This window comes from Natrix helvetica (genome assembly GCF_964273705.1).
Source record: "Natrix helvetica genome assembly, chromosome: 1".
Classification (NCBI taxonomy): Eukaryota; Metazoa; Chordata; class Lepidosauria; order Squamata; family Natricidae; genus Natrix; species Natrix helvetica.
In genome coordinates, this window is record NC_138548.1 from 310,440,223 (window position 1) to 310,465,999 (window position 25,777).

The 25,777-nt window shown below is 35.3% G+C and overlaps 1 protein-coding gene across 1 annotated transcript in view; it reads right to left on the bottom strand.

The window, feature by feature from the left end:
- The window catches only part of DNAH12 (dynein axonemal heavy chain 12), a 113,477-nt gene that overhangs the window by 58,114 nt on the left and 29,586 nt on the right, over window positions 1–25,777 (bottom strand). Inside the window, exons 14-34 of the mRNA XM_081936986.1 lie at window positions 24,020–24,145; window positions 23,241–23,375; window positions 21,802–21,995; window positions 18,718–18,958; window positions 17,062–17,247; window positions 16,774–16,974; window positions 13,571–13,765; window positions 10,825–10,946; window positions 10,434–10,716; window positions 9,843–9,962; window positions 8,886–9,042; window positions 8,556–8,728; window positions 7,804–7,956; window positions 6,113–6,352; window positions 5,299–5,544; window positions 5,061–5,180; window positions 3,663–3,772; window positions 3,036–3,219; window positions 2,185–2,325; window positions 282–365; window positions 4–192 (exon numbers count right to left, since the gene is read on the bottom strand). Of these exons, the coding sequence (XP_081793112.1) occupies window positions 4–192; window positions 282–365; window positions 2,185–2,325; window positions 3,036–3,219; window positions 3,663–3,772; window positions 5,061–5,180; window positions 5,299–5,544; window positions 6,113–6,352; window positions 7,804–7,956; window positions 8,556–8,728; window positions 8,886–9,042; window positions 9,843–9,962; window positions 10,434–10,716; window positions 10,825–10,946; window positions 13,571–13,765; window positions 16,774–16,974; window positions 17,062–17,247; window positions 18,718–18,958; window positions 21,802–21,995; window positions 23,241–23,375; window positions 24,020–24,145 (3,600 nt within the window). The remainder of the gene's footprint in view (window positions 1–3; window positions 193–281; window positions 366–2,184; window positions 2,326–3,035; window positions 3,220–3,662; window positions 3,773–5,060; window positions 5,181–5,298; window positions 5,545–6,112; window positions 6,353–7,803; window positions 7,957–8,555; window positions 8,729–8,885; window positions 9,043–9,842; window positions 9,963–10,433; window positions 10,717–10,824; window positions 10,947–13,570; window positions 13,766–16,773; window positions 16,975–17,061; window positions 17,248–18,717; window positions 18,959–21,801; window positions 21,996–23,240; window positions 23,376–24,019; window positions 24,146–25,777) is intronic.

A 25,777-nucleotide genomic window follows, 5' to 3' on the forward strand; every position in this document is an offset into this window, starting at 1 on the left:
TACCTTGCACTGTTTCCGACGAACTCGCAAAGCAGGAGGTACTAACCAATCAAAAAGATCTTGAAACAGGTCTTGGAATTCCTTTTCATTCAGGGGTTCAGGAAGTGTACTCAACCATGAAGTAACAAGTGGCTTCCATCCCAACTGTGAAGGCTCTAAATAAATCATTCCACATCGACTGACTGTTGCTGGCTACAGCAGAATAATAAATTGATTTTTAGAATCTCATTCTGGTTCCAATTTCAGAATCAGAAAACTATTTTAATTTGGTTTTAACTTACAGAAGCCTGAGATAGATCCATAGCCTCAAAGATGAGGCTCATCTGAGGTGACATTTGAATAATTTCTCCACTCATCAAACATAGCTGAAAACAAATAGAAAAAAATATCCAAATTATATATGTGCAATCCTTTGATAAAGGATTCTACTAACTTTGGGTTAAGAAAGAAAGTGTTTCACCTAAGGCTAGTAGAAGCATTCAGAATAGCTGAACATAAAAATCATCATAGTTTCTATAAGATTTTTCATGCCTTGAAAGCTGTCCTGAGGAAGAATGCAATACAAGTAGTCTTTGACTTACGACCACAATTAAGCCCAAAATTTATGTTGTTAAGGGAGACATTGTTAAGTGAGCTGTGCCCCATGTTACGATTTTTCTTGCCACAGTTGTTAAGTGAATCGCTGCAGTTGTTAAGTAAATTTGGTGTCCCATTGACTTTGTTTGCCAGAAGGTTGCAAAAGGTGATCACATGATCTTACAACAGAGCAAATGTCATAACTATGTACCAGTTGCCTAATATATGAATTTTGATCACATGAAGGTTGTAACTATGAAAGACAGTCATAAGTCACATTTTTCAGTGCCATTGTAACTTTGATTGGTTACTAATCAAACTGTTGTAAGTTGAGGACTACTTGTAATGAGACAGTGAGTAAACTGAGGTTTGCAGTGTGCAGCCCACAAGAGCATTCTGCTTCTTTAACTAGTAGAAATGGTAAATCTTAATGTACTAGCTGAATACCCATACTCTGCTACGAAACTATGTGATCAGGCTTGATAAATCGATACTTACAGCTTGAAAATTAATGAGTAGTTACGATTGGCCTTTCCTCTCCCCTTCTCTCCCTCAGGCTTGCCCCACAGAAGCCTCTCCTCTCCTTTTCCTCTTCTCTCCCTCAGGCTGGTCCCATTGATTCTCTCCTCTCCCCTTCTCTCCTCAGGTTTGCTCCACAAAAGCCTTTCCTCTCCCCTTCTCTCCCTCAGGCTTGCCCCACAGAGGTCTCTCCTCTCCTATCCCCTTCTCTCCCTCAGGATAGCCCCATTGATCCTCTCCCCCTCTCTCCCTCAGGCTTGCCCCACAGAGGCCTTTCCTATCTTACCCCCTTCTCTCCCTCAGGCTGGCCTCATTGATCCTCTCCAAACTTCCAGCCTGCAGGCCAAATGAGTCATGCGCTGGCCACACCCAAGTGGCAGTTGGAACAGAGTTCTTTTCAGGTGGGAAGTGGGAGTGGAAAGTCTAACTTCTTAGCATCAGAGCTGTTAATAATAATAATATAAGAAATAGTAATGTTCTGATTGTCGTTTTGAAAAATCCTTTCTAAGCGAGCACCTAGAAAACAAGAGGAGCATACGTGCCAAATTTCAAGTTTGTAGGCTTTACAGTTCTGGAGATTTCGTGATGCTGTGTGAGTGTTTTTCACTTTTATATATATATGGATTACTTAAGGACAAGCTTTGTAAGTATTTTTAAAAGATAGGGTTTATATTAGAAAGTTTTTACAAGGCACTTAGCTGTTTCATTCTTGCTCAATACATGAATTAATTGTTTTCATTTCCTTTTTTGCAGTTGCTTGTATTCAACCCTTTTAATTTTTTAAAATCATGGACCTCCTTTCCTTTAATGTATTTTTCAAAATGTGAGCTATTATACATATTGTACTGCTAAGCCTTTTTTAAAATAGGCACAATAAAGGTTGTTGCTGAAATACAATTTCATTTTCTTTTTTATAATAAACTATATGAATAATTAAAAAAAGAAATAATAGAAAAAAGAAATTAACTTCCTAAACTCTGTTTAACTGAAAATTAAGTATATGTATGCAATAATAGGAAGAAGCGGGTAATTTGGAAGCTAATGCAATCCCCAACCACACCCAGCAATGCAAGTAATTAATAGCATTACCTTTTTGTTGTCATCCAACACAGTGTTCATACTTTCTATCCAAAGAGTATCAATAGGACCATCAAAAACAACCCATTTGCGGTCAGGTGTTTCAGTTAAAGCAAATTCTCGAAAAGTATTGGCCACTATGCCATCTGCCCACTAGAATGAAGATGAGAGACACAAGGAAATTTTAACTGCTAATATTGCCATAACACATGTACTGATTTGGGAATGTATGTATATGTGCTCAACTAGTCATGTTTTAAGTACATAACATATTAAATCGACAAACATATGTACATAAGTACATATGTAGCAAACTACATATACTACTGAGTGATCAAACTAAGGAGGTTAAGAATTTTTCTCCATGACTGATGACAATTGTGCAGTGACTTGATAACTTTCATTAAAAACACTTCCACCCTCTAGAATAGCATTCCCATGGAGGTATGTCCATATGTCCTGGCAGCCCCTTAATATCTGCCTGTGCTGCCAGGTCTGGGTTAGGGTATTTGTGAAGCCCGTCACATTTTTAAAATGTCATTTTTTTTGCCTTGTATGGACAGCTGTGTTTTGCTATGTTATGTTTTAATTATAAAACTGATATTTTATAAACTTTCTAGAGTCTTTGAGGAGATGGGCAGCCTAAACAAATCAAATAAAGAAGGACAGATCTTATTCTTTTTAATTTGCATTTGAAACATTTCTTGAAACATGCATAAAAGTATACAAGTACACAGATGCTTATATATTACAGTGCAGTTGGTCCACCCCATCATCCATAAGCAATTTAATGGACCTGAAGATTTAAATTGATCAAAATTATAAGGTACATTTTTGTGATCTAAGGAACATATAGTACTTACCTCATGAGATACTGGATCAAATCGTCCAAAGAGTTGCCCCATAGTAATAGCTTTTGGATTGACAGTTCTGTGTATTACCTTTTCTTCTTCTCCATACTCACGCTCATTCATTAGGGAAAGTGTATCTGCTAATACATGCAGAACTTTTGTCTTGCCAGAAAAAGGTTCTCCTACAAGCATAAACCTGATAAAATAAAAGTTGTTTTTCGATATTTTTTCTCAGCCCAGAAAAGCAAAGGCATTACTCACATAATTAATCCTGAAGATATCTATACCCATTTAATTGCCACAAAAGTGAAAATGGAATTATAGAAACGGAAAGAATGAGAGAATGGGAGCATACTGAGTTTTTATGAAGTTACAGTAAGGAAAAGTAGCTGAATTTTTCAAGCAGAATAGCGTCCCTCCAGAATATCTGAACATTGCACTTTCCTACAACTGTGATTATCGAATGGAATGGCTTGTTTTCTTGCTTTATATTTTAAAAAGAACTCCATGGTAAGTAAAAAAAATGAGATTAGATTGAACCCCAATGTAATGGTTAACATTTTCTCCTGTAAATTAACTATTATATTGATGAAACCATAACAAATACTTATAAAGGTTACTTATCATACATGTACTTACCCATGTCTAACTATCATCATTTCATACGTCTGTATCATCTTTTCTAGAAAAACCTTAACAGGCTGGACATTATGCTCTTTACAACATTCATTTGCACATTCCAGAAAATCCTGAAATACAATAAAAAAAACAAATTCTATATTTTTATTTCTTTAATATAATTGAATAATATAATTCAAAATATAACATTCCTCAGTATTAGGAACATCTTAAGAATGGCCCTGGAAAGAAAATTAAAACTGAAGTAAGTCACATTTATTTATTTAATCAATGTATTGTAATTATTTATTCAATTTATATGGCCATGGCGTCTCATCCTACTTATTACAACTCCAGAAGGTAGCTAATATTGGATTAAAAATAAAGAATAACCAAAAGCAAAACCCAAAGTAGAAATGAAACACAATGTATTGAGAGGGAACACAAGTAGCCACTTAATCCTTAATGGCTGAGCTAATACCAATGTCCATTGGCCAGGACAAGAAACATATTTTCCAAATCTTATAGGAGGCCATAATCAATTCAGAGCCTTCTGAATTTCTGATAGGGCAGGCCCCATGACAGAAACAGGATTTCTATGTCCCATCATATGGCTAATTTCAGGCAGAAGGCCCAAAGCAATTCCAATCTATTGGGTCTTGTGGAATGAGCAGAAATGTTCAGAGATAGACAATCCTGAAAACAGTCTTCCTTTGTGCCATGGACAGTTTTACAAATCTAACCAGCATCTTAAATTGCATCCAATAGTGTATTTGAAGCCAGTGCAGCTTGCGAAGTAATGCTACAACCTGACTACCCACACCATTGACTTCAGAGCACTCTTCAGAAGCAGCCACATGTAGAGTGCATTGCAATCATCTAACCAGGAACTGATCAAAACATGAGTGTGAACATATTGCACAATACTTTATAATGTACTGAATAATCCTAAATATATTAAACAAGAGTTTAATTAGATTCAACTACAATACTTTGTAGTTGACCTGTGAGTGACTTTTGAGTGGACATGCATATAATTATACTGTCAGTCATCAATTCTGGTTGTTTGTTAATGGAGTTGGCCGTTTTAAATTATGAAGACACTGAAAAACATATTTATCAAGAAAGCTGAGCTAGATTATCAAGAGTTTAGAAATACCACCCTAGAAGCAAAGACATAAATGTCGAAATTAAGCCACATTTTGAAAGAATGAAATGTGTTTATTAATTATTAAAAGTTAAAGAACTTCTACAAATATATTGAATTTGAATGAATTTTTGTTTCACAGAAATGGTCTAAACTTTCTTACCATAATTACAACTCCAAACTTTGTCTTCAATGTGCATATGTAGTAAATAATTATTAATTAGGGCAAATAAAAATATTACTGGCCAACAACATTCTACCAATATACTCACACTGTAGTCAGCTTCGGGAAGCTTAATACCAGGAAATAAATCACTTGTAATTCCCATAAATAGAGGTATGTCATGAGACAAAAATTTAGGCTCATTTACATCTTTGATTGATCGAAGGAGCTGACAAAACAAAAAAAAAGCAACTTAATTAAACAAAAGGACTATCATTAATTGCAAAAATATCCACTTAACCTGAATGGATTAATTTCAAATTTGTAAACTGCAAGGTAGTTCTTACCAGTATATCTTCATTCTCTGTTGGAAATTTTAGTTTTAAGTTACCAGCAGCTATTAGTACTGCTTTGACTGCACGCATTCCATAGTCATAATGAAATTGAGATGAAAGTTGTTCTGAGCACAATCTGTAGGTCATCACTATCTTCACAGACAATGGCTTAGCATTCAAAAATCCATAAGAATACAGAGAGATTTCAGCAATGAGGGCATAATTAGGAACCATCATGGCAACAGTTCGGAAAAGAACCTAAAAGAATAGAATAAAAACAGATGTATTGCTACTATTTCTGAAAACTGGTATCATAAAATTACTGCAGTTTGTATGAGTGACATCTATAATCTTTCACGATAAAAAGGCATTTAGTAAAATTGCTCTGCAATAAGGTTTATTTTAGATACTAGGTGTGTGGCCAGTAAGTATTATTTTATTAAAGCAGTAGTTCTCATTTCAGATTGAATCATTTCAAAAGCCTATAATGCAATGCTTTCTAACTTGGTCCTAGAAAGAAATTGTTATATTATTATAGATCTCGAATTCTCCCATTCTCGAAAAATCATATCCATCTTCAATTTATTGGTTTATTAATTCATTCAAGACAACTGCTTTTCACTTTCACTTTTATATGCATACCTATCATTAGAAATGTTAAGATATATACAAATAATACATTGGCACATGCTGCTTATGATGACTACCTCTTTTATGCATATGAAATACATGCGCTTTTCCAGGTAAAGCACTCACAAACTTAATACATGGTTATTTAAAAGCATATCTGAATTATCCGATTAATCAATCTATTCTTCTATTTTACCTTCAGATTATCTGGTAGTTCAGAGCGACCTGCATAACCTGGATTCATAGTAATAGCAACAAAACAATTGGGATTAAGCCTCAATTCAGTTCCTTCAAAATTAAATATCTCCAGCTTCAGTTGTATAGCTCTCTGGATGCAAAGAATCTGCTGGGCTACCACAGACAATACCTCCAGTTCAATACGATTGAATTCATCAAAGCAGGCCCAAGCACCTGACGAAGCTAAACCCTTAAAAAACTAAAGACAAAACAGCAGACACAGCAAAGACTATATAATTTAACATGCTGACATAATTAAACATTCTGAGTTAAATGTTCTCAGAACTAACAGATGTTCCAATAAAGGAGAATATTTGTAGCTCAGGGTTGAAATAAGGAGTCCTTGGTGCTCTTACAACTTAGTTGTTTTCTTGCAGATGTTTGTTTCATTACCCAAACTACACAACATCACCAGTGGTAGTAAGGAGTGAAGTTTGCTCTCAATGGCTTGCCCTGGGGTTGGTTTTAGAAGGTCTTTGGATGGCTGTTTACTGTTGGCTTGTTGGGCAGTTCCTTGATTGGGGTATTGTTTACTTGATTGTTGGTCTGATATTAATTTTGGAGTCAATTAACCAACTTATTAACTCAATTAATTAACAATTAACTCCAAGAAATGTTCCCTATTAACCCCTAACACATGTTCATTACTATATTAATTACATTTGGTTTCAGTAAGGAAACAACAACATTATATTAGGGGGGAAATGATATTGAAAAACCTCTGCAAAATTATTGATTATTTGTACTTAGTTACATGAAGAAACATGAAGCAGTAATCCTTAGCAATAAGTAGTAGTTTGAAAAAGGCCACAAAATTAGAACTGCACTGTACTTTTTCTTAACAGAAGGCAGAGGGAGCAACTCTATTCCTTTAGTATTTTCATCATGGTATCACACCACAAACATGTATAGGGAAAGATTGTACAGCAATGTCAGAATGCATATGTCATCATTTGAAAGGGCCATTGCTACAGATACTCATGGGACGTTGGCATGCTGGTGCGCTTATGCACACCCCTACATAAATACCATGCTATCTATCAAGCTAAACCTTCCAAATCAAGAAGGTATTAACATGGGGAAATTGGTTGTTTATTTGGGACCATATGTCTTAGATACCACCACATCTGTTGGTTGTGTAAAATGGATGTCTAATTTTGTAAATTAATGGGATCATGAAATAACAATTAAAGCCTGGTTATTCTCCCAAGCATTGGAATAGTGTGAGGTTAGAATGACATGAGAATATTGCAGGTTGCATCAGGGAAGTGTAGTTGAGGTACCAGGTTTTTCTGTTTTTGGTTTTATTGTTTCTTTTGTTTCTACTTCTGTATACTTTAGCAGAAAACAGAAAACAGTAAACATACTTCTGTATGTTTTAGTTTTGGATTGTCAGCTGACGACAGTTTGGTTTAAGATGGGCAGTTGTACAAATTTTAAACAGATAAATTGTTACACCTAATATTTAATTGTTACACCAATTAAAAACAAATAGCACTTACTAAACTTTGCATTCAGCCCTATGGGACTGAAAAAAAATACTAACAAATTATGATGTTGGATTGCTTACAAGCATTCCTTGTCTTTATAAAACCTAGGAATGTTGAAAAAAATTGAAATCACACTTTTAAAAATGCAATTTCAATTTACCTTCCCCATGGCTAGATAATCAAGGCCATCAGAGCAGTTGAAGACAACACATTGCACCGCAACAGCTTTAGCCAAATCTTTGGTGGTCTCTGTTTTACCTGTCCCAGCTGGACCTTCTGGAGCACCACCAAGATTTAAATAAAATGCTCCAATCTAAAAGAAAGACATTAATGATAATATTTCAAAATACAAACCTTCACACTTGAAAACTAATGAAATAGCATGTAATCAAATCAGAGCAGATCTGTCATTTTCTTTGAATCAATAATACAGTACGATAGCTTTTTTGCTATTCCAATAACAGATTCCTAATTCAAAACAAACTCATTTATATTTTCCATTTTTCACAACATTATCGGAATCAGATACTGAATTTCAATAGGATAAGATAATCTTGAGGAATTGCTCCAAATCTGGAGAATGCTATTTATACATAAATTTCATTTCTTAGAATCAATAGGGCTGAAAGAGAACATTAGGTCTTTGATTCCAACTCTGCTCAGTGTATTTAAAAATTTAAATTAAAAAATGCATCCAACTACAGGAGAAAATAAACAACAAAGGAGAACTCAATACTGCTATTAAATTAATAAATTTAAGAACAAGAAGTGTACAGTATTAGAATCTCACTCTTTAGTAACAGAAATTCTGAGAACAACAATATTTGTTCAAGATAACTTTATAAATGCAAATACAGCTAGTATTTATTGTAATTAAATGACTTTTGAGAAACTGAATTTTTAAAACCTTACCAGAGTGCGATAACATCTGTCTGTGAGAGGAGTAATAACAAGTCGAGGAGAATTGCCAAGATATTCATAAGCATATTTTACATTGCAATTGATGATGCGCACACGTACATTATCATACTCCCAGTAATATCGCAACTGAGCAAGCCATTGAAAATCTGTTTCCTTTAACACACCTAATAGAATATAAAGAAGGAATATATTTTAGGCTTAATATTTTTTAGCCAAAAAATATAAAAGGAAAGCAATCTAAAAATAATTGAGACAGGCAAAAATCAAGTACACAACAGTATTTATTATTTTATGATGATGAATAAAAACTATGTTACATACCGCTTTCAATCATTTCCATGACGACATCTCTAGCATGCACATCAATAGTGACCAAAGCACCCAATGTAATCCGTGTTTGTTTAGACAACTTCCCTCTTACCAGTTCTACGATATCGTTTAACTGATATTGAAGAGCCTGGTAATAATTCTCCAAGCCCTGAACAATGAAAATGGAAAATAATACAAACTTTAGTGTGAATAGCTGTTATATTCATATTCTCAGTTATATTCAGTTATATTCTGTTGTTTAATTCCCAATTTCATCAATCATTAAGTTTTGCAATAATAACTTTAATGATCAAAAATAATCATGTACATTTCTGACTTTCCCATTATCCGTTCACATAATTTTCTGTACCAAAGAAAATTAATTGGGAATTATTTTTAGGAATATTATTACTTAATGACTAAATTGTAGGAACCTGCATTTAAATTTGAAACAAAAGATGTCGGAAAAAATGCTCTAGAGTTGATATGCAAGCAGATATACTTCCTCTTTAAAGTACCTTTTTTATTTTGGATTAGAATAGCTGTATAACACTACTATAATATCCAGAAAACAAATATTGGATTGATACTACTGTTCTAAAAGTACTGTGATAAATAACTAGGGAATTGAGTACTGTAAGAGTCTCCAATATTAATAAAGCATCGAGACATAAACTTTTCTAGATACGGATAAACTAGATTGGAAAGTTGAAAAAAGTCCAGGAAGAAAACAATTACAACTTATCTGACAAAACAAAAACAAAACTGTATGGCTATGTCCATACAGTCAACAAAAGTAAAATTCAACTTCATGGAGTGTTGACTTTTATATTTGTATTTATTTACATATGTAACTTGCATCATTAATTCAACATAGACTTTGTATCATAAGCATCAAAGAACAAATATAACATGGCTAAAAAGATAATACAAAAATAATATTAGAAAAATTACGATTCATAATAGTACCTCTGGCCCACTAGCTATGGCTTCATGAACTTCACTTGTCCAAAACATTTGTGAGACACATAAAACCACCTGCCCAGGCCATTCTCTCACCCAATCCTTTCTTGGGCTTTCTGGATATGCCTAAAGAAATTATCAGTGTTACTTAGGAGTAATCATGATGAATAATATACTAAATTGAAACCAGCCACTCATTTCACAAAATGCAAAACCATAGATTAGCATTACAATATTGAGGCTAAGCCAGTTTCCCCCCATAGGTGAAGATCAGAATATCCACTTCCATTTTAATAACCATCAGCTATAAATTATAAGCAGTCTTGAGTGAGGTTACTGAAATTTGTTCTACAGTGTCACTATAGCTAAGATTATGCAATCTATCTAATGGGTGATATTGCTAGTTGAGTTTAATCTACATGGAAGAAAAAAAACTTTCCAGCTCCTCCCTATTGACTTTTCTAAAACTCTTCACCTCCTCAACTATTCAGCTTTGGTTTCCCTCAAAATGACTGAGGGAATACAACCAATTTAGTCAGATCTAATAATGGTGCTTATCAGCTAAATAAAATTCTAAATATTTAACAGAAAATATACCAGTCTTGATCTTGTAATAACATCATGAATACTCCTCAACATAATATCTTCAACTTGTATTAGCCACTTTTCAACAGCTCCCCGAGCTTCAGAAGTTGAAATAGTTGAAATAAATTCCACACGTTCACCTTCAGTGCTATACATTGACTTAATATCCAGATTTGGCCGAAATTCAAGTTTAGCAATGCCCTCGAAACACTTTTTCAAGTGAGGCTGGACACGGAGAGGGTCTTTAGTCTCTGACAGTATCTCCAACATCTCATCATTCGACAAGAAAAAAAAGCTAAAATAAATTAATAATGCATCAATTACTATAGTTGAGTACATTTGCATAAAAATATGAATGTAAAGATATGTATTCTAGCTTTATTAATGAACAACAGAAGTATACCGGGGAAAGAAGAGACGCTTCTTTTCAAGATAGGCATTCAATCCTTTCATGATTTTGTCCAGAAGATCATTACAATTCTGAAGTTTTTCCAACAACCCTGTCAATGAAGTGGCAGCAAGAACCTAAAAAAGAAAATAAAACTAAACCCTAGACTAGAATTACATGTCCAACAATTACACTGCTAAGTACATTTGCAACAAGGATTGGAGAAAAAAAACTATGCCTAATTTCGTTTGTTTAAAAAATGGCAAAAAATACATACATTAACATGCTCTTCATAGAGCTGGGAGCCCCAGCCTGTTTATGTTTCTAAGCATTTTTTTTCATTAATTTCATATGGCTGAAAGCACTACACGATTGAAGGTGCAAGTAATGTTGTTCCATACATTTATCAAAAATGTTATTCATGAGGAGGTGGCAGATTTTAGAGAAAAGCTCAAAAGTGTACAGCAACAAATAACAGAAAATAAGCAGAGAGTTGGTGTGCTGGAGGGGGGTGCGGTCGGGCTGGGTGAGGGGGTTGGGGCAGTCCAGAGGGGGACTGTAGAATTGGAGAATTTTGTGGCGAAGATAGAACTTGAAAGAATGTCCTTCTTTCTCAGATTCCAGAACCTACCAGAGACAGAGGATGAAGATCTTAAGGATATCATGAGTACAATTTTAGCAGAATATATTAAAAGAGATAAAGAACAGTTGTGGTGGGATATGGATCTTGTTTTTTAGGATTAATTCAGCATATGCCAGAACACATAATGTTCCAAGGGAAGTATATGTTAAATTTCTTAGGAAGACCACGAGGGATGAGATTCTAGGGGCTCAAGGGGGGGGGGGGACCACTAAAATATAAAGATAAAGAAATTGCCATTCTTAAGCAAATTCCGAAAAAAATAAGAGATAAGAGGAGGAAGTATTCCTCCTTACCAAAGAAATTATATAATGAAGGAATTTGGTTTAGATGGTTATTGCCAGAAGGAATGTTGATCTTCTGGGAGGGAAACAGAATTAGAATTAACACAGTTGTGGAGGCAGAGGCCTTTATTAAAAAACATAGTGCCCTCCTAGAGGACAAAAATATAAGAGGTAGTGAAAAAGGCAACAATACACAAGACATGAAGGAGGGAGGTGCTGCAGCTCCGCCTGGGGACAGGGGGGAAGGAACAATATTGGAAAGACTCAGGTCACAAAAATAAATATATCTGGAATATCATTGTAATTGTTGATATATTAAAAAGTGGCAAAAGAGATGATTGAACAATGTATAATAAGATGCTGTTTCTGCTTATCTTTTATCTATTGTTTTTTTCTTTCTGTAAAAGTTGTGAGAATTGGAGAGATTTCTACCTCTAGCACGATGGAGTTGCCAAATATTTTTTGTATATCCACCTACCCTTTTCCCATAAATTTTAAAAATCAATAAAATTCTTTAAAACAAAAAATGTTATTCATGCAATATTTATAAATGATTCTAGGTTCAAAATTTTTGCCTGGCGTCTGACAAATATTAATGGTTAACATGGATTAATTAATGAAAAATTAATGAAAAAATGAACTGTTAGTGGAAATCTATAATTATTTATATTGATATTTACAACCCACCTCGCTACATGCAGGCCTTAGTTGCCATATTTTACTAAAATTTAAATTTCTGGATAACCAGTCAAGGAATAGATTTGCACAATTCCAGCTGTACCCCAACCGTAACCCAGCTGTGACAATTAATCAGTTAGTTGGACACTCTTACATGAGAGTATGACCCCATTCTGAACTGAATGAGCTGCAAATTCAGAATTTGGATTCCTACTAATAGCAGTATTACTTGATGATAGTTTTGGTTTGTTCACCTTCAGCCCAGCATATTATCAAATTTAGGAATTAATTAAGAGTGCCTAATTTAATTGACACTAAAATATTTCTATTTTTGAAATTTTAGTGAGTGAATCATGATTATAGATTATAATGTTTATTTTATTAAGTGTCCTTTAATGCTGGTAGTCCTCGACTTATGACCACAATTGAGCCCAGAATTTATGTTGCTAAGTGAGAAATTTGTTAAGTGAGTTTTGCCCCATTTTAGGACTTTCCTTGCCACAGTTGTTAAGTTAATCACTGCAGTTTTTAAATTAGTAACATGGTGGTTAAGTGAATCTGGCTTCCCCATTGACTTGGCTTGTCAGAAAGTGCAAAAGGTGATCACATGACCCCAGGACACTGCAACCGTCATAAATATGCGTTAGTTGTCAAGCATCTGAATGTAAATCACATGACCATGGGGATGCTGCAGCGGTCATGATTGTGAAAAATAGTCATGTCACTTTTTTTTCAGTGAACAGTCACTAAATGATCAGTTGTAAATTGAGACAACCTGTAATTTTGAAATAATGATAAAAATAATTGAACATTCCATTGTGCAAAGTCATTTTTCATTAACTGTACGCTATTTTTTGTTTCATGTGAAATCTAACTTTTAGATTTGGGAATAGAATGTTTTGTCTTTCTATAGATTTCTCAATGATTAAGTAGCCACTTCCCATATAAAGAAACTGGCAGTATGTTTTTGCAGGATATTCAGAATTTTTTTAAAAAAAAACAAATTTCTGCCATTCTGTTGTTTCACATAGTATGATAGATTTTCAAATTTTGAAACTCCAATACTAGGCTACTTTACAAAAGAAAAGTCACTTAAAGGTTGTGTGCACAGCTTACTAATATGTGGTATACTTATTTCACTTAATCATTACTACTTTACCTTGGGATCCTTGACACAGTATTTCATAATATCTCTCCAATACCTATCCACAGTCTGGAATTGGCGCCCTTCCTCTGGCATTTGTTGCATAATGTCTTCTGATGAAAAAATTGGCTCCAAGTAAAGCCACTGCGCTTGCACTTTTAGCCACTCATCAATAGTCTCTTGAATTCTGATTAAGCGTTCTTCCCATTCCTAAAAATGCATTAAGATTTTAGCACAGAGTATCTAAATTGATATATAATATGAAAGTCAAAGTAAAAACCAGAATAATGGGAGAAATTAAATTGAAAACTCTCTTCCATTTGTTTATCCTTTGGGCTACTTTAGAAATTCCTTATCTTTCATCTATAATTGAGAGCAGGCAATTCTGGGTAAAAAAATAGTCTTTGGGGGGAAATCTAAGTAAAAGATATAGTAGTAGGTTAATCATATATTTTAAGAAGAACAGCATTCCTAGAATGCAGGCATGATCACAGAGAGGTTTTATCTGCAAGTAATTGAAAGTTGGGATGTAATGTACCCAAGAAGTGGATGTGATGCTCACTTTCTATAGTTTTAGAAAATTAAATGTAAATGTAATTCTTGAACCCAGACTTTTGAAAATTATTATGATTGTTTTAGTCATTACTTGAACTTCTTAATTCTGTCTTCATTGTTCTACTTTATCTCACTTTTGTATCATTTCATTGTCATCTCCCATTCTTATTCAGTCAAGTGGAAGGGCAGGACCTCAATCAAGTGCAGGGGGGTTGTGCGCATGCGTGCGTACATCCATAATTCTATGTGCGCGACAGCCCCCTGCTCTTCCCCTGCTTTTGGTGCACGATGGACCCATTTTTCACCCTCCCCAGGATTCAGAGGCTTTCTTGGAGCCTGGGGAGGGTGAAAACGGCCAAAAATAAAGGACAAAGTCAGCTGGCCAGCGCGCACATGCACACTGGAGCTGACAGGACAACGCCTCACGTGCCCTAATAAATGGCTCTGTGCGCCACCTGTGGCACGCATGCCTTAGGTTCACCATCACGGATATAGTGTTTACAACCACAGAGGCAATGAAATCTACTCTGCAGTTTTGCAGGAGATCCAGGAACTACTTTTGTGAGTGTACTACCATGTTTCCCCGAAAATACGACATGTCCCAAAAATAAGGCCAGGCCTGATTTTTGGGGTGGCCTAAATATATGCCCTCCCCTGAAAATAAACTCTAGTGAAGGGGTGGGCATGGCCAGCACAGGAGGTAGCCTTTCTCTTCCCCAGTCACCCCATGGCTTCTTGGCCCCTTAATTGGATCAGCTGAGCTGCTCCATTCACGAAACAGCTGATTTGCAGGAGCAGCTCAGGCTGCTGACTCCAGCAAGCATGGCTGCTTTTGCAGCCCATTGTGGCTGCAAAAGAAGGAGGAGGCCAAGCGACGCACCCCACACACGCCCTTCTTACCTAACAGTGACAGTCATAGCAGGTAATTCTGTCCACGGAACAAGAAAGGAAGACATGGAAATCCATACACCTGGGACATCGGAAGAAGTCCTGCGAGGAGGTGCTGCTGCTGATGTGCAGGAAATCTCACCCCACCTGCAGATCATCCTTTCAAAGAGGAGTTTCACCAGGATAAAGATGACGCAAATACCGCCTCCAGCCACCTCTTCATCCCAGTGAATTCCTCTTTGAAAGGGCAATCTGCAGGTGGGAGGAGATTTCCTACACATTGGCAGCATCATCTCCTTGCAGGGCTTCTTCCAATGTCCCAGGTATATGGATTTCCACGCCTTCCTTTACAGAGATCACACCTGCATATTCACATTGAAGGCTCGGAATGGGGTGTTTTTGCGAACAACCTGAAAATGGGGAGGGGAGATTTTCCTGCCTCTCACCCTATTCTGAAGCTCAGCATAGACAGAGAACAGGATAAGAGGCAAAATCCCCCTTTTCCTGGCGATCATTCTTTACTTAGGATCGCAGCGCAGATGCACATCCCCAGAGCTCTTCAGGCCCTGATCCTGGTGGGCACTAGCTCTCATGCTGGCTGTATGAGGCAGTGCGGGTGGCACAGCTCCACTGGCAGCAGGGGGCACTCCAGAGATCATAGATCTGGGATGACTTGCCCTGCACCAGGCAGGCACAGTCCAGTAGGACGGCCAAAAGCAGTGTTGCCAAGAGGGTGAAGAACCCTCATGAGGACTGTTAAGTAATTAAGCTCCCCGTTAGGAGAGCGAGTATGCAGAGAAGCGTAATGAGTGATATGGAATAACACACACACAAACCAGCATACAGAGACACTGAATAGTATAAAAATATAGTAGTTTACTATGTAGAAATATAGAGGTATTCAGAGTCCGGTTAACAGTCCAAGTCATACACGGTCAGTAATTCAGTTATCAAAATAGTCAGTCTAGCACACAAAGTAGCTAACAGAGGGCTAACAGCTATTCTGGCTCCCTCTTATGGCTGCTTGAGGTAACAAACCAATTACATCTCTTAAGCATTTAAAGTAACAATAAAGTAATCATAGCTTATATACATTGCCAAGCCAAGCCTAGGGTTACATCCCTAACAAGGACAGAGCATCACAGTCAGCTGTTTGGCAGCCAACCAGCAAGAAGCCCAGCAAGCAGGGCAGGCAGAGGCCAGGTCGCACAGAGAATTTGGATCATTGCAGCTGCAGGCAAGCAGGTGGTGAGACAGAGAGGGTTGGGCCAGTGGGCTTGCTGCCTCCTGCACCTCAAAAATAATAAGACCTTCCTGAAAATGAGGGCAAGTCCTTATTTTGGGGGTCAAAAGAAAATAAGACCCTGTCTTATTTTCAGGGAAAAAAGGTATGTCTCAACAGACTCCAATTTTGTTTACTCAGAATAAGATGGGTGAATGAGGGCTTAAAGTGACAAGTAAAGGAAAATAGCCTCTTTATACACTTTTATCAAACTAAAACAATCCTTCAAAACTTTCTGTTGACCTAATATTTAAGAAATATTTAAGAAAAAAAATAATGCTTATTTTAAATTTAAAGATTTTGCACCTTTTAATGTATGAATTATGCATTTATATTTTTTTAAATGAGTACCCCATAACTGTTTAACAACTTATTTTTATTACCTCTGATTAAAAATAAGACTACAGTCCAGAGCAAATTTATCAAGGAATGTAGGTCAACAGTTTGAAGATACATACATCCAGAATTAAAAAAGAACAGAGAAAGCAAATACCTTCATTTGTTTTTCAAATGGCTTGATGAATGGTGATCCCCTCATTGTTTGTGTTTTTACAATCTGATCATCTAGAATTGTCTGGATTTCATCAACAGCAGACAGAATACTAACTCCAGTCTCACGATATAAGCCAGTTTGGAAGGAAATTGAATCCCAGGTCTCTATCATATTATGCATTGCTTTTTCTAGTGAAAATTCCTGTGCCATAGAGGAAATCAATTGTTTTATTATTTAATTCCTTTGGATCTTAAGAAGCTGGGTTTAATAGTTGGTGTTTTATCTTACCTTACTTGCTCCCATACTTATGACTTCAAATTTCTCTAAGTAAGGAGTTAGATTCTGCTTTAACACTTTTCTTAAGGTACTTCCAGAATCTGGAGTTAAATCATATCCAACAATTTCTGACATCTGATTCCAATGACGAGCTTTTATGCCTGGATTACAAAGGATAGTCACCAAGGGGATATTTTCCTAGTTGAGAGAAAAAAATTAAAATGTTACACAAAATTTGAAATTTATTTAGGAATTTTGGCAGCATAGCTGAAAGCATATATTTATTTCTCCATATATACTTGTGTACATACTCACACACATACACACACATTTCTAATGCAAATTGCTTATCATTTTTAGAAGACATTGGCCCTAAGTCTGGAAATCACCAGTGCCTTCTTGACTGGTGCCAATAACACTTTTGGAATGATTTAATTATATTACTAACTAACAGGACAATCCATTTTGGCTGGCAGGGTGCTGCTGGAGGTGTTCGTGCTGTCTCTCCCCCTCCCGGCCGGCCCGCGGAGTAGAACTACAATGCTGATCTCGCCCTCGAAGAAATCCAGTTTGACACCTCTGTTTAGGTTATAGGTCATAATCAGTAACCAGTAAGAATGCAAACTAGTGACCAATGCAATTTGTGGTGTTATCTAAAGCACAGTGATCAGTCAAATCATAGAATCTCATGTCCCAGACAAACAAGAGCTTTTTATTTGGTACTATGGTATAACTCTCTACTTTCAAACCTTCTCCCAAGATGCAGAAACAGGGCATTCAAAAATGACATGAAAATGTATCCTCTTCAGAACTCTTTTCCTTTATTAGCCTTCCATGTACTTTTGCTACTATCAGTTGAACCTGAAAACCATCTAAGAATCTTCAATCTTCATGTGAGTAATGTTAAGATTAAATATTTAAAATGTTTATATGTGCTTACTGTACATTGGAAAAGGTTTGACATTTAATATACTTTCTTCTACTTTGAATTTTTTTCTCCATCAATTATGCTTTCGTTGGTTCCTAATATACTATTTCCACAATTTAATGATTTTAAACAATTGCAATTCTACACTACTTCGTTTATTCTGTTTCAAATTTATGGACCGTTTTATACCACATTTTTATACCAGTCTGCTATAAATCTAATAAACTTTCAACTTATTTTCTTTTGGAGAGGGGGGTGGGAATCTCATTTCAATAGTTACCCTCCATTGATTTAGTGGATTAACCCAAGATAAAGGATAAAGAAACCACAGTTTTCAGGTATTAGGCTTGATTGATCTATGTAACTAATCAGTATAAAAATGGGTGGTCAATGGCTGCCAGGGTCTCCAGCAACATATTCTATAATACTGTGTATTTCTAACCACTTTATAGCCTCAGTTCTTCCTCTTGGGGACTGACTACATAAGCTAGACTGTTGACTGAGTTAACAATATTATCATGGCTCAGCTGACCAGGGAAGAAGATTTGAAATCTAAACCTTATTTGAATTAAATCTGCTCTTCTATAACTTCTTTATTCGCTGGATGTTACAGTTTGTATAGCACATTAGTTTTACCCTTGATGCAATTCAGCATATCATGCAAATATCACCCGTTACATATTTCTGAGTGTATTTCAGCACATACTTTTAAAAACTTTGCTTTATAATTAAACACTTACTTTGAAATCTTTAACCTGCTGCATTACAGCATTACACATTGAAATAGTTGGAGTGTCCTTCTTTTCTTCCTCTACTCTCTCTTCAACTACCGCTCTTCGCAATGACTTTTTTCTTTCTATTTCAGCTTTCTTTTGCTGTTGTTGAAAAAATCTTACTGTCTTATAAATTTCTCGAAAAAATTCATCTACTTCACCTTCCATCTTTTCTCCATTGAGATCTAGAAAAGCACCATCCATCCATCTAAAAAAGAAAAGAATGAAAATATATTTTAGATAGGGATTTATTTCTTTACTTGCAGGTCATACCTATCACCAGAGTAATTCTAGGAAGCTTACATATTATGGTTTAAAAACAGAAGATAAAAGCAATAACCAAGAAGACGAATGTAATATGTGCAACATACTGAAGAAGGATAAATCAAATCTCTGTCATAAAAACAAAATACACTATCAGGGATAGATAGATCACCTCATTCTTTTGAAAGAGCCATGCTTTATATTCCTCATAGGCTCAAATGTCTCATAGACTTCTCTTTTGTCAACTCTATAGGAGTTGCTGAGCCAATGTCCAATGTGAACAAATCCAAGTAGCTTTATGTGTCAGATTCTAAGCAGATTCTTCATAGCAAACCTTCAGATGTCCATTTTATTTTTATTGTTTATTTAATAATATCTCAGAACTGAACTTATCCTTCAAAGTTTGGTATGACTGAAGCAGAGTAAGTGAAATTATACTTTCTATGAGAAGAAAATAACCTTCTATTAATGCAACCCAATACTGCATTTACCTTTTTGGCGTTTGCACCATAGTGGTGGTTCATATTCATTTCTAATCACTTAGTAATCCAAAAACTTTCTTACAAGTACAGTTACCAGGTATACGTATAATGGCAAGTTCAATTGTAATTATTGTTTTATTTTTATTTATTAACATTTAGCATTTGTGCATATTACTTTAGCCTATTTTTTAAATCTTTCAAGATCATTGTGCAATTATTTCTGTTTTCTAAGCTATTAGTTATTCCAATCTTAATAGTGAGCCTCAGATTGATTTTTTGGTAGTCCAAGATCAGTCCTTCTCTACATTATGAGAAAGAACCATTTATGACAATTCTCTGTATACAGTTCTAAAACCAACCCTGTATCCATTTAATTAGCACGCCATCCAAATCACATTTAACTACCTTGATAATCAGCGTGTCATGGATAACTTTGCCAAATGCTTTTTTGAAATCAAGAGCATGTTGATGTCTACCGCATTCCCATTATTTGTTAAGTAAGTTATCCAATCAAACTATCAGTTATGATTGTTGGCAAGACTTGTTCTTGACTAATCCATAATTATATATGATAATGAACATATTGTTTTCATGATGATTACAGGCCCATTTCTTTTTTAACCTGTTTAAGAATCAGGTCAGGTATCAGACTGACTTCTATAAAATTGGATGAATGGTTTTTTCATCTTTTTGAAGATATCTCTTTCTTTCCAATCATCTGGTACTTCATTAGTTAGTTCCTTCGATTCACTAACATGCAATTAATCTAATCATGGAAATTTATTATTCAAAATAAAGAAGCATTCCATGATATGGTGTTATCAGTCTCAGTTTTCATTCTGATCCCTTCATCTTGCTCTTCACAGCATCCTGATGGAACAAATACTTCTTTGCTGGAAAAGACTGAACCAAAATAAGTACTGAATAGCTCTGCCTGTTCTTTGCCGATAGTATTTTCCACTCTTCATTGAGTAAGTTATTTCTGACTCCTTTTCTTTCTTTTTGAACATATTTAAAGAAACCCTTTTTAGAACATTCCTTTGCTTTTTGTGTAGTCACATTGGCTTTTCCTGTTGGCTTCTTTTTCATTTTCCTCACTGCAGTTGTTTATAATTATATTAGTGTCTTCATCTTGAGCAATATTTGCAACCAGTTTCTCTTGCCATTGGATCTCATCAGTGTTCCGAATTGATCAAAATTCATTTAAATAAAATCCATTTAGAATTTTAATAAATTTGATTACATTGTTTTAGTTTCTTTTAAAACCAAGATCTCAAGTACTACATTGATTATTTTTTCCCAATTTTCTATTACTTCTACTTCCTCAACTAAATCTTTCCCATAATTATTAGCATCAAAACAAGGACAGCTGATCCTCTGTTGTTTTCCATGACCTTTGGAAGGAAAAAAAATAGCATAATTGCAAAAAATTAGAACACCTATGTTTCATGCTCTATGAAGAATTTGCCATTTATGAAATCACTGAGGTCCCAAAGACTAGAATAAAACCCACCTCAATGTCCTCCTTAAATAATGAGAAATAGTATGGATGAAACTGATGTTTTGGAAGAAAATATTCTATCTTTTATTGCATATGAGGTTTTATACATCTTTCCTGAGTAATAGGAATCAGATGTACAGTGAGAATAAATTGGAAAGTTGTGCCCTCAAAATATACTGTAAAACATGTGTGAATAATTATTAACTCTCTCTGCACAACTGGTAAACTCACTGTAATCTTAGGGGAGGTAAATTGAATTTTAAAATGTGTATTTAGTATATTTCTCCTCAATTTTCTGATAATGTTACCTACGGGAGATTACACTGAAGACTAGAATAAATGTTCTGATCATTCTGTACTGTTGTCTGGGTCTGAGAAGAAAGGGGTTGGATGTTATTGATGAAGAGGACCATTTTCATCCACAGATTGAACACTGAATTCAATGTGAAAGACATAGCTATTTCTCATGGAATGAGCAACAGTTGATAATTTCTGGATGCATACCTTCTAATCACTGGTTTTTGCACTAAGTATCAATTTATTTTTTAAATTAGAGGCAATGTGAATGTAGCACTGTAAAACTTCAGAAACACTGCCATCACTTGCAATGACTATAAGTTAATTAAATTCATCTTAATTATACTTACACTAACATAAATAATAATTAAAATCAAACATGTAAATTATAAAAAAAATGAAAATCATATGTTTTTAAGCAAAAATCATACAACCCCTATGGAATTTAGATAAAAAAACCTATCCAGATATTAGTTGCTACTCCCTTAAAATATTTGTATAACTTACCGTTTCTCGGTCCGCTGCCACTTCAATATAAAAACAAAAAGTTTCTGATATGGCTCAATGTTAACTTTTAAGGTCTCCAACTCTGGATATTCGGTCTGCTCCCAATTTAAAAGTTTCTCTTCTTTATTAATAAAAGTAACTGCTTCATCAGCCTCTTGTATGCGCTTTTGCAGTATTCTCATGTCAGTCACATACTGAAAATAGATTTATCTATCATTAGAAATTTCAAATTCCAAAAAATAAATTGATCACATTTAAGTTTACGAGATACAAGTATTTATAAATATAAATGTTGTTTTAAAAAAAATTAACTGAATTTAACTGAATTAAGCTGAAATAAACAGATTTGTTCACCGATATTCAGATTCTTATATAAAAACCACAACTAAGTGAGAACTCATTTTGGTTTACATTTATTACTACCCAAAACTTGTGCTGAAGAGATATACAGCATATTCCTGATATTCAAAAAAAATTGTCAGTAAATTTCTTCTAAATACTGGTAAAGATTTAACGTTCATTTCTATTCTATCCGTAAGAAACTCAAGACCCACCTGTTCCGACTAGCCGGCCTGGCCCATGTATAATCATAAGTAACATCTATTATTGACCTTCCTGGATGGCTTTTTAAATTTTAAATTTTGGGGTTTTAATTGGTTTTAGATTGTTTTTAACTATTAATTAGTTTGGGCTAATATACAGACTGTATGTTTACGTTGTTTTGTCTGGGTTTTCGTGTTGTGCTGTGTTGTTTTTATATATGCGATGTCTGTACACTGCCCCGAGTCCCTGCGAGGAGAGGGGGCGGTTTATAAATTTAATAAACTCAAAACTCAAACTATTGCAACTCCTGCATGAAACTTAGGTGTACAGATGTCATAAGCCCATTAAATCACTTTGTAGCATCATCAAACTACAAAACATGCTACTATCTTGCATATAAATCCAAAGACTATTAAACTTTTATCTCACCACCTATGGCTGCCCCAGGACTTTCTACTTTGAGGTTAATACCTTAATGTTACTATTCCAATAATGAAATACATTTATGTTATTAGAAGTAGCAATGTTTTAATGAGACTATCAGCAACAGAATGTAATTTACTAAGCATTAGAGCAGTGGGTCTCAACCTTCCTAATGCCGCGACTCTTTAATACAGTTCCTCATGTTGTGGTGACATAATTATTTTATGTTTTCTGTATTTTTTCGAAAATATGTGTTTTCTGATGGTCTTAGGCGACCCCTGTGAAAGGATCGTTCTACCCCCAAAGGGGTCCCGACCCACAGGTTGAGAACTACTGCATTAGAGAATATCAAGATTCTTCAGTGTAATTTTTTGTCCTCTGACAATATAGTTAATTATTTTTTGCTACTATTTTACTACTGTGTATCTTCCTTGTTCAAAGTCCAAGCAAAAATTATTCCAAATATCACAGACCTGTTGCATGCGGTCCAAATCACAGTACTCTGTGAATTCCTGCATACGACGAATTTGCTTTTCTACTTCCATTATCAATTTTTCACGTTTGGCTAGTAATTCACTTTCACCTTTCCGTTTAGACATTTCTATAATCTATAAAACAAAGAACAAGTGGATTGCATTTATGAATAGCATTACTGTCAGGATTGCAGTTATATTCCTTTTAGGATATTTGGCCTGCCACACTCTCTATTATTTTTCTATGCTGTTTCATTAGTGTAGTAATTGGGAGGGGGAATAGAAAGGAGTAGAATTGTAGAATGTGTTGTTGTCATTCTTTTCTAGAAGCCCAAGGTCATCTTTTGTCTCCATACCTCTGCATCTGACCGGAACTAGATGGGTGGAAATGCCAGCGTGGCCGAAGAAGATTGGACCATGTGATGGATTTATGGGCGTGGGGATAAGATCATGAACTTTCAAATGGGTGGAATCTCAGGAAGCTTTTAGATTTGGGATTCCACAGATGTGCCAACATGTCTGTTTTGGAACTTTAAGGATAGCTCTGCCTTGGACTCTGATTTAATTCTGCATGATATTTGGAACGCTGACAATTACCTAACTTCATTAAATCACACTGAATCAATTCAAACATACCATTTGTGAGTTATTTGGTCTGTAATAGTAAATCTGTCAAACAGCAGTCTTCAAAGGTAAGAGTTTAAAGCTGAAATAGTTACAAAACTGTCTTTTTTCTCAGATAATATAGCATGTAAAAAATTTAAAAAGTTTATATTTACATCATCATTTTCATCAAAGATAGGGTTAATGTTTTGAGGCCACAACAAAACAGTTGCATTCAGTGTCAAGTCTTCTGGTTCAAATAAATAAACATCCAGAAGATAATTCATTCGTCGCTGGCATTCCTATAAAAAAAATAAGTAGTTTATTTCTGCTTTAAACAAGATGCAAATCTGAAGGGCGATTGGGCTCAATTATAATACTGGGTATATCATTCCAACACCTATTAAGGTAAGGTAAAGGTTCCCCTCGTACATATGTGCTAGTCGTTCTGACTCTAGGGGGTGGTGCTCATCCATTTCAAAGCTGAAGAAACAGCGCTATCCAAAGACGTCACCGTGGTCAAGTGGCTGGCATGACTAAATGCTGAAGAAGCACGGAACACTGTTACCTTCCCACCAAAGGTGGTTCCTTTATTTTCTACTTGCATTTTTACATGCTTTCAAACTGCTAGGTTGGCAGAAGTTGGACAAGTAACGGGAGCTCATTCCATTACATGGCACTAGGGATTTGAACCACCAAACTGCCAACTTTTCTGATCAACAAGCTCAGTGTCTTAGCTACTGAGCCACCGCCCTGCACCTACACCTATTACATTTTCCCAATTAGCAAAAAAAAGCTGTCGGGGTTTCTTGATAATATAATTCACAGAAGAAATCTGAGGTAGGGCAGGTAAATCATGAAAAATGATAGCTTGTAGTTGGCAATTTTAAATTTAGACAGAAGATTGATAATCTGCAGTATTGTTTATTCAGCTTCAGCTGGTATACTATTTAAATAGAATAGAATAGAATAGAATAGAATAGAATAGAATAGAATAGAATAGAATAGAATAGGATAGGATAGGATAGGATAGGATAGGATAGGATAGGATAGGATAGGATAGAACAGAACAGAATAGAATAGAATTCTTTATTGGCCAAGTGTGATTGGACACACAAGGAATTTGTCTTTTGTACACATGCTCTCAGTGTACATAAAAGGGAAAAAAGAAAAAAGAGAGGGAAAAATACATTCATCAAGAATCATAAGATACAATACTTAGCAATCAAATCAAACTAGGAATCAACAGAACAATATAAATCGTAAAAATACAAGCAACATGGTTATAAGCATAAGTGGGAGGAGATAGGTAATAGGAAGTATGAGAAGAATAATAGTAATATAGTCTTAGTAAATGGTTTGACGGTATTATGGCAATTAGTTGTTTAGAAGGGTGATGGCATACGGGAAAAACTGTCCTTATGTCTAGTTGTCTTGGTGTGCAATGCTGTATAGTGGGTAGAAGTGTATTTTGAGGGTAGAAGTTGAAACAATTTATGTCCAGGATGTGAGGGGTCTGTAGATATTTTCACAGCCCTCTTCTTGACTGTGCAATATACAGGTCCTCAATGGAAAGCAAGTTGCTAGCAATTGTTTTTTCTGTAGTTCTAATTATCCGTTGAAGTCTGTGTATGCCTTGTTTGGTTGCAGAGCCAAACCAGACAGTTATAGATGTACAGATGACAGATATATGATATTATTACTATATTAATTATATAAAAGACACACACACACACACATGTATATGCATTTGTGTTACAACCTCTGGTATGCCCAAATATGGGAGGGAGCTCACTTAAAAATAAAAATATGGTTTTCTGCCTGGATGGTTTTCTGTAATGAGCCGAAGGACAGAAAGGGGGAGTAGCGAGCTCCCTCCCATATTTGGGCATACCAGGGGTTGTAGCACAAATACATACCTATTTCCCTGGCTC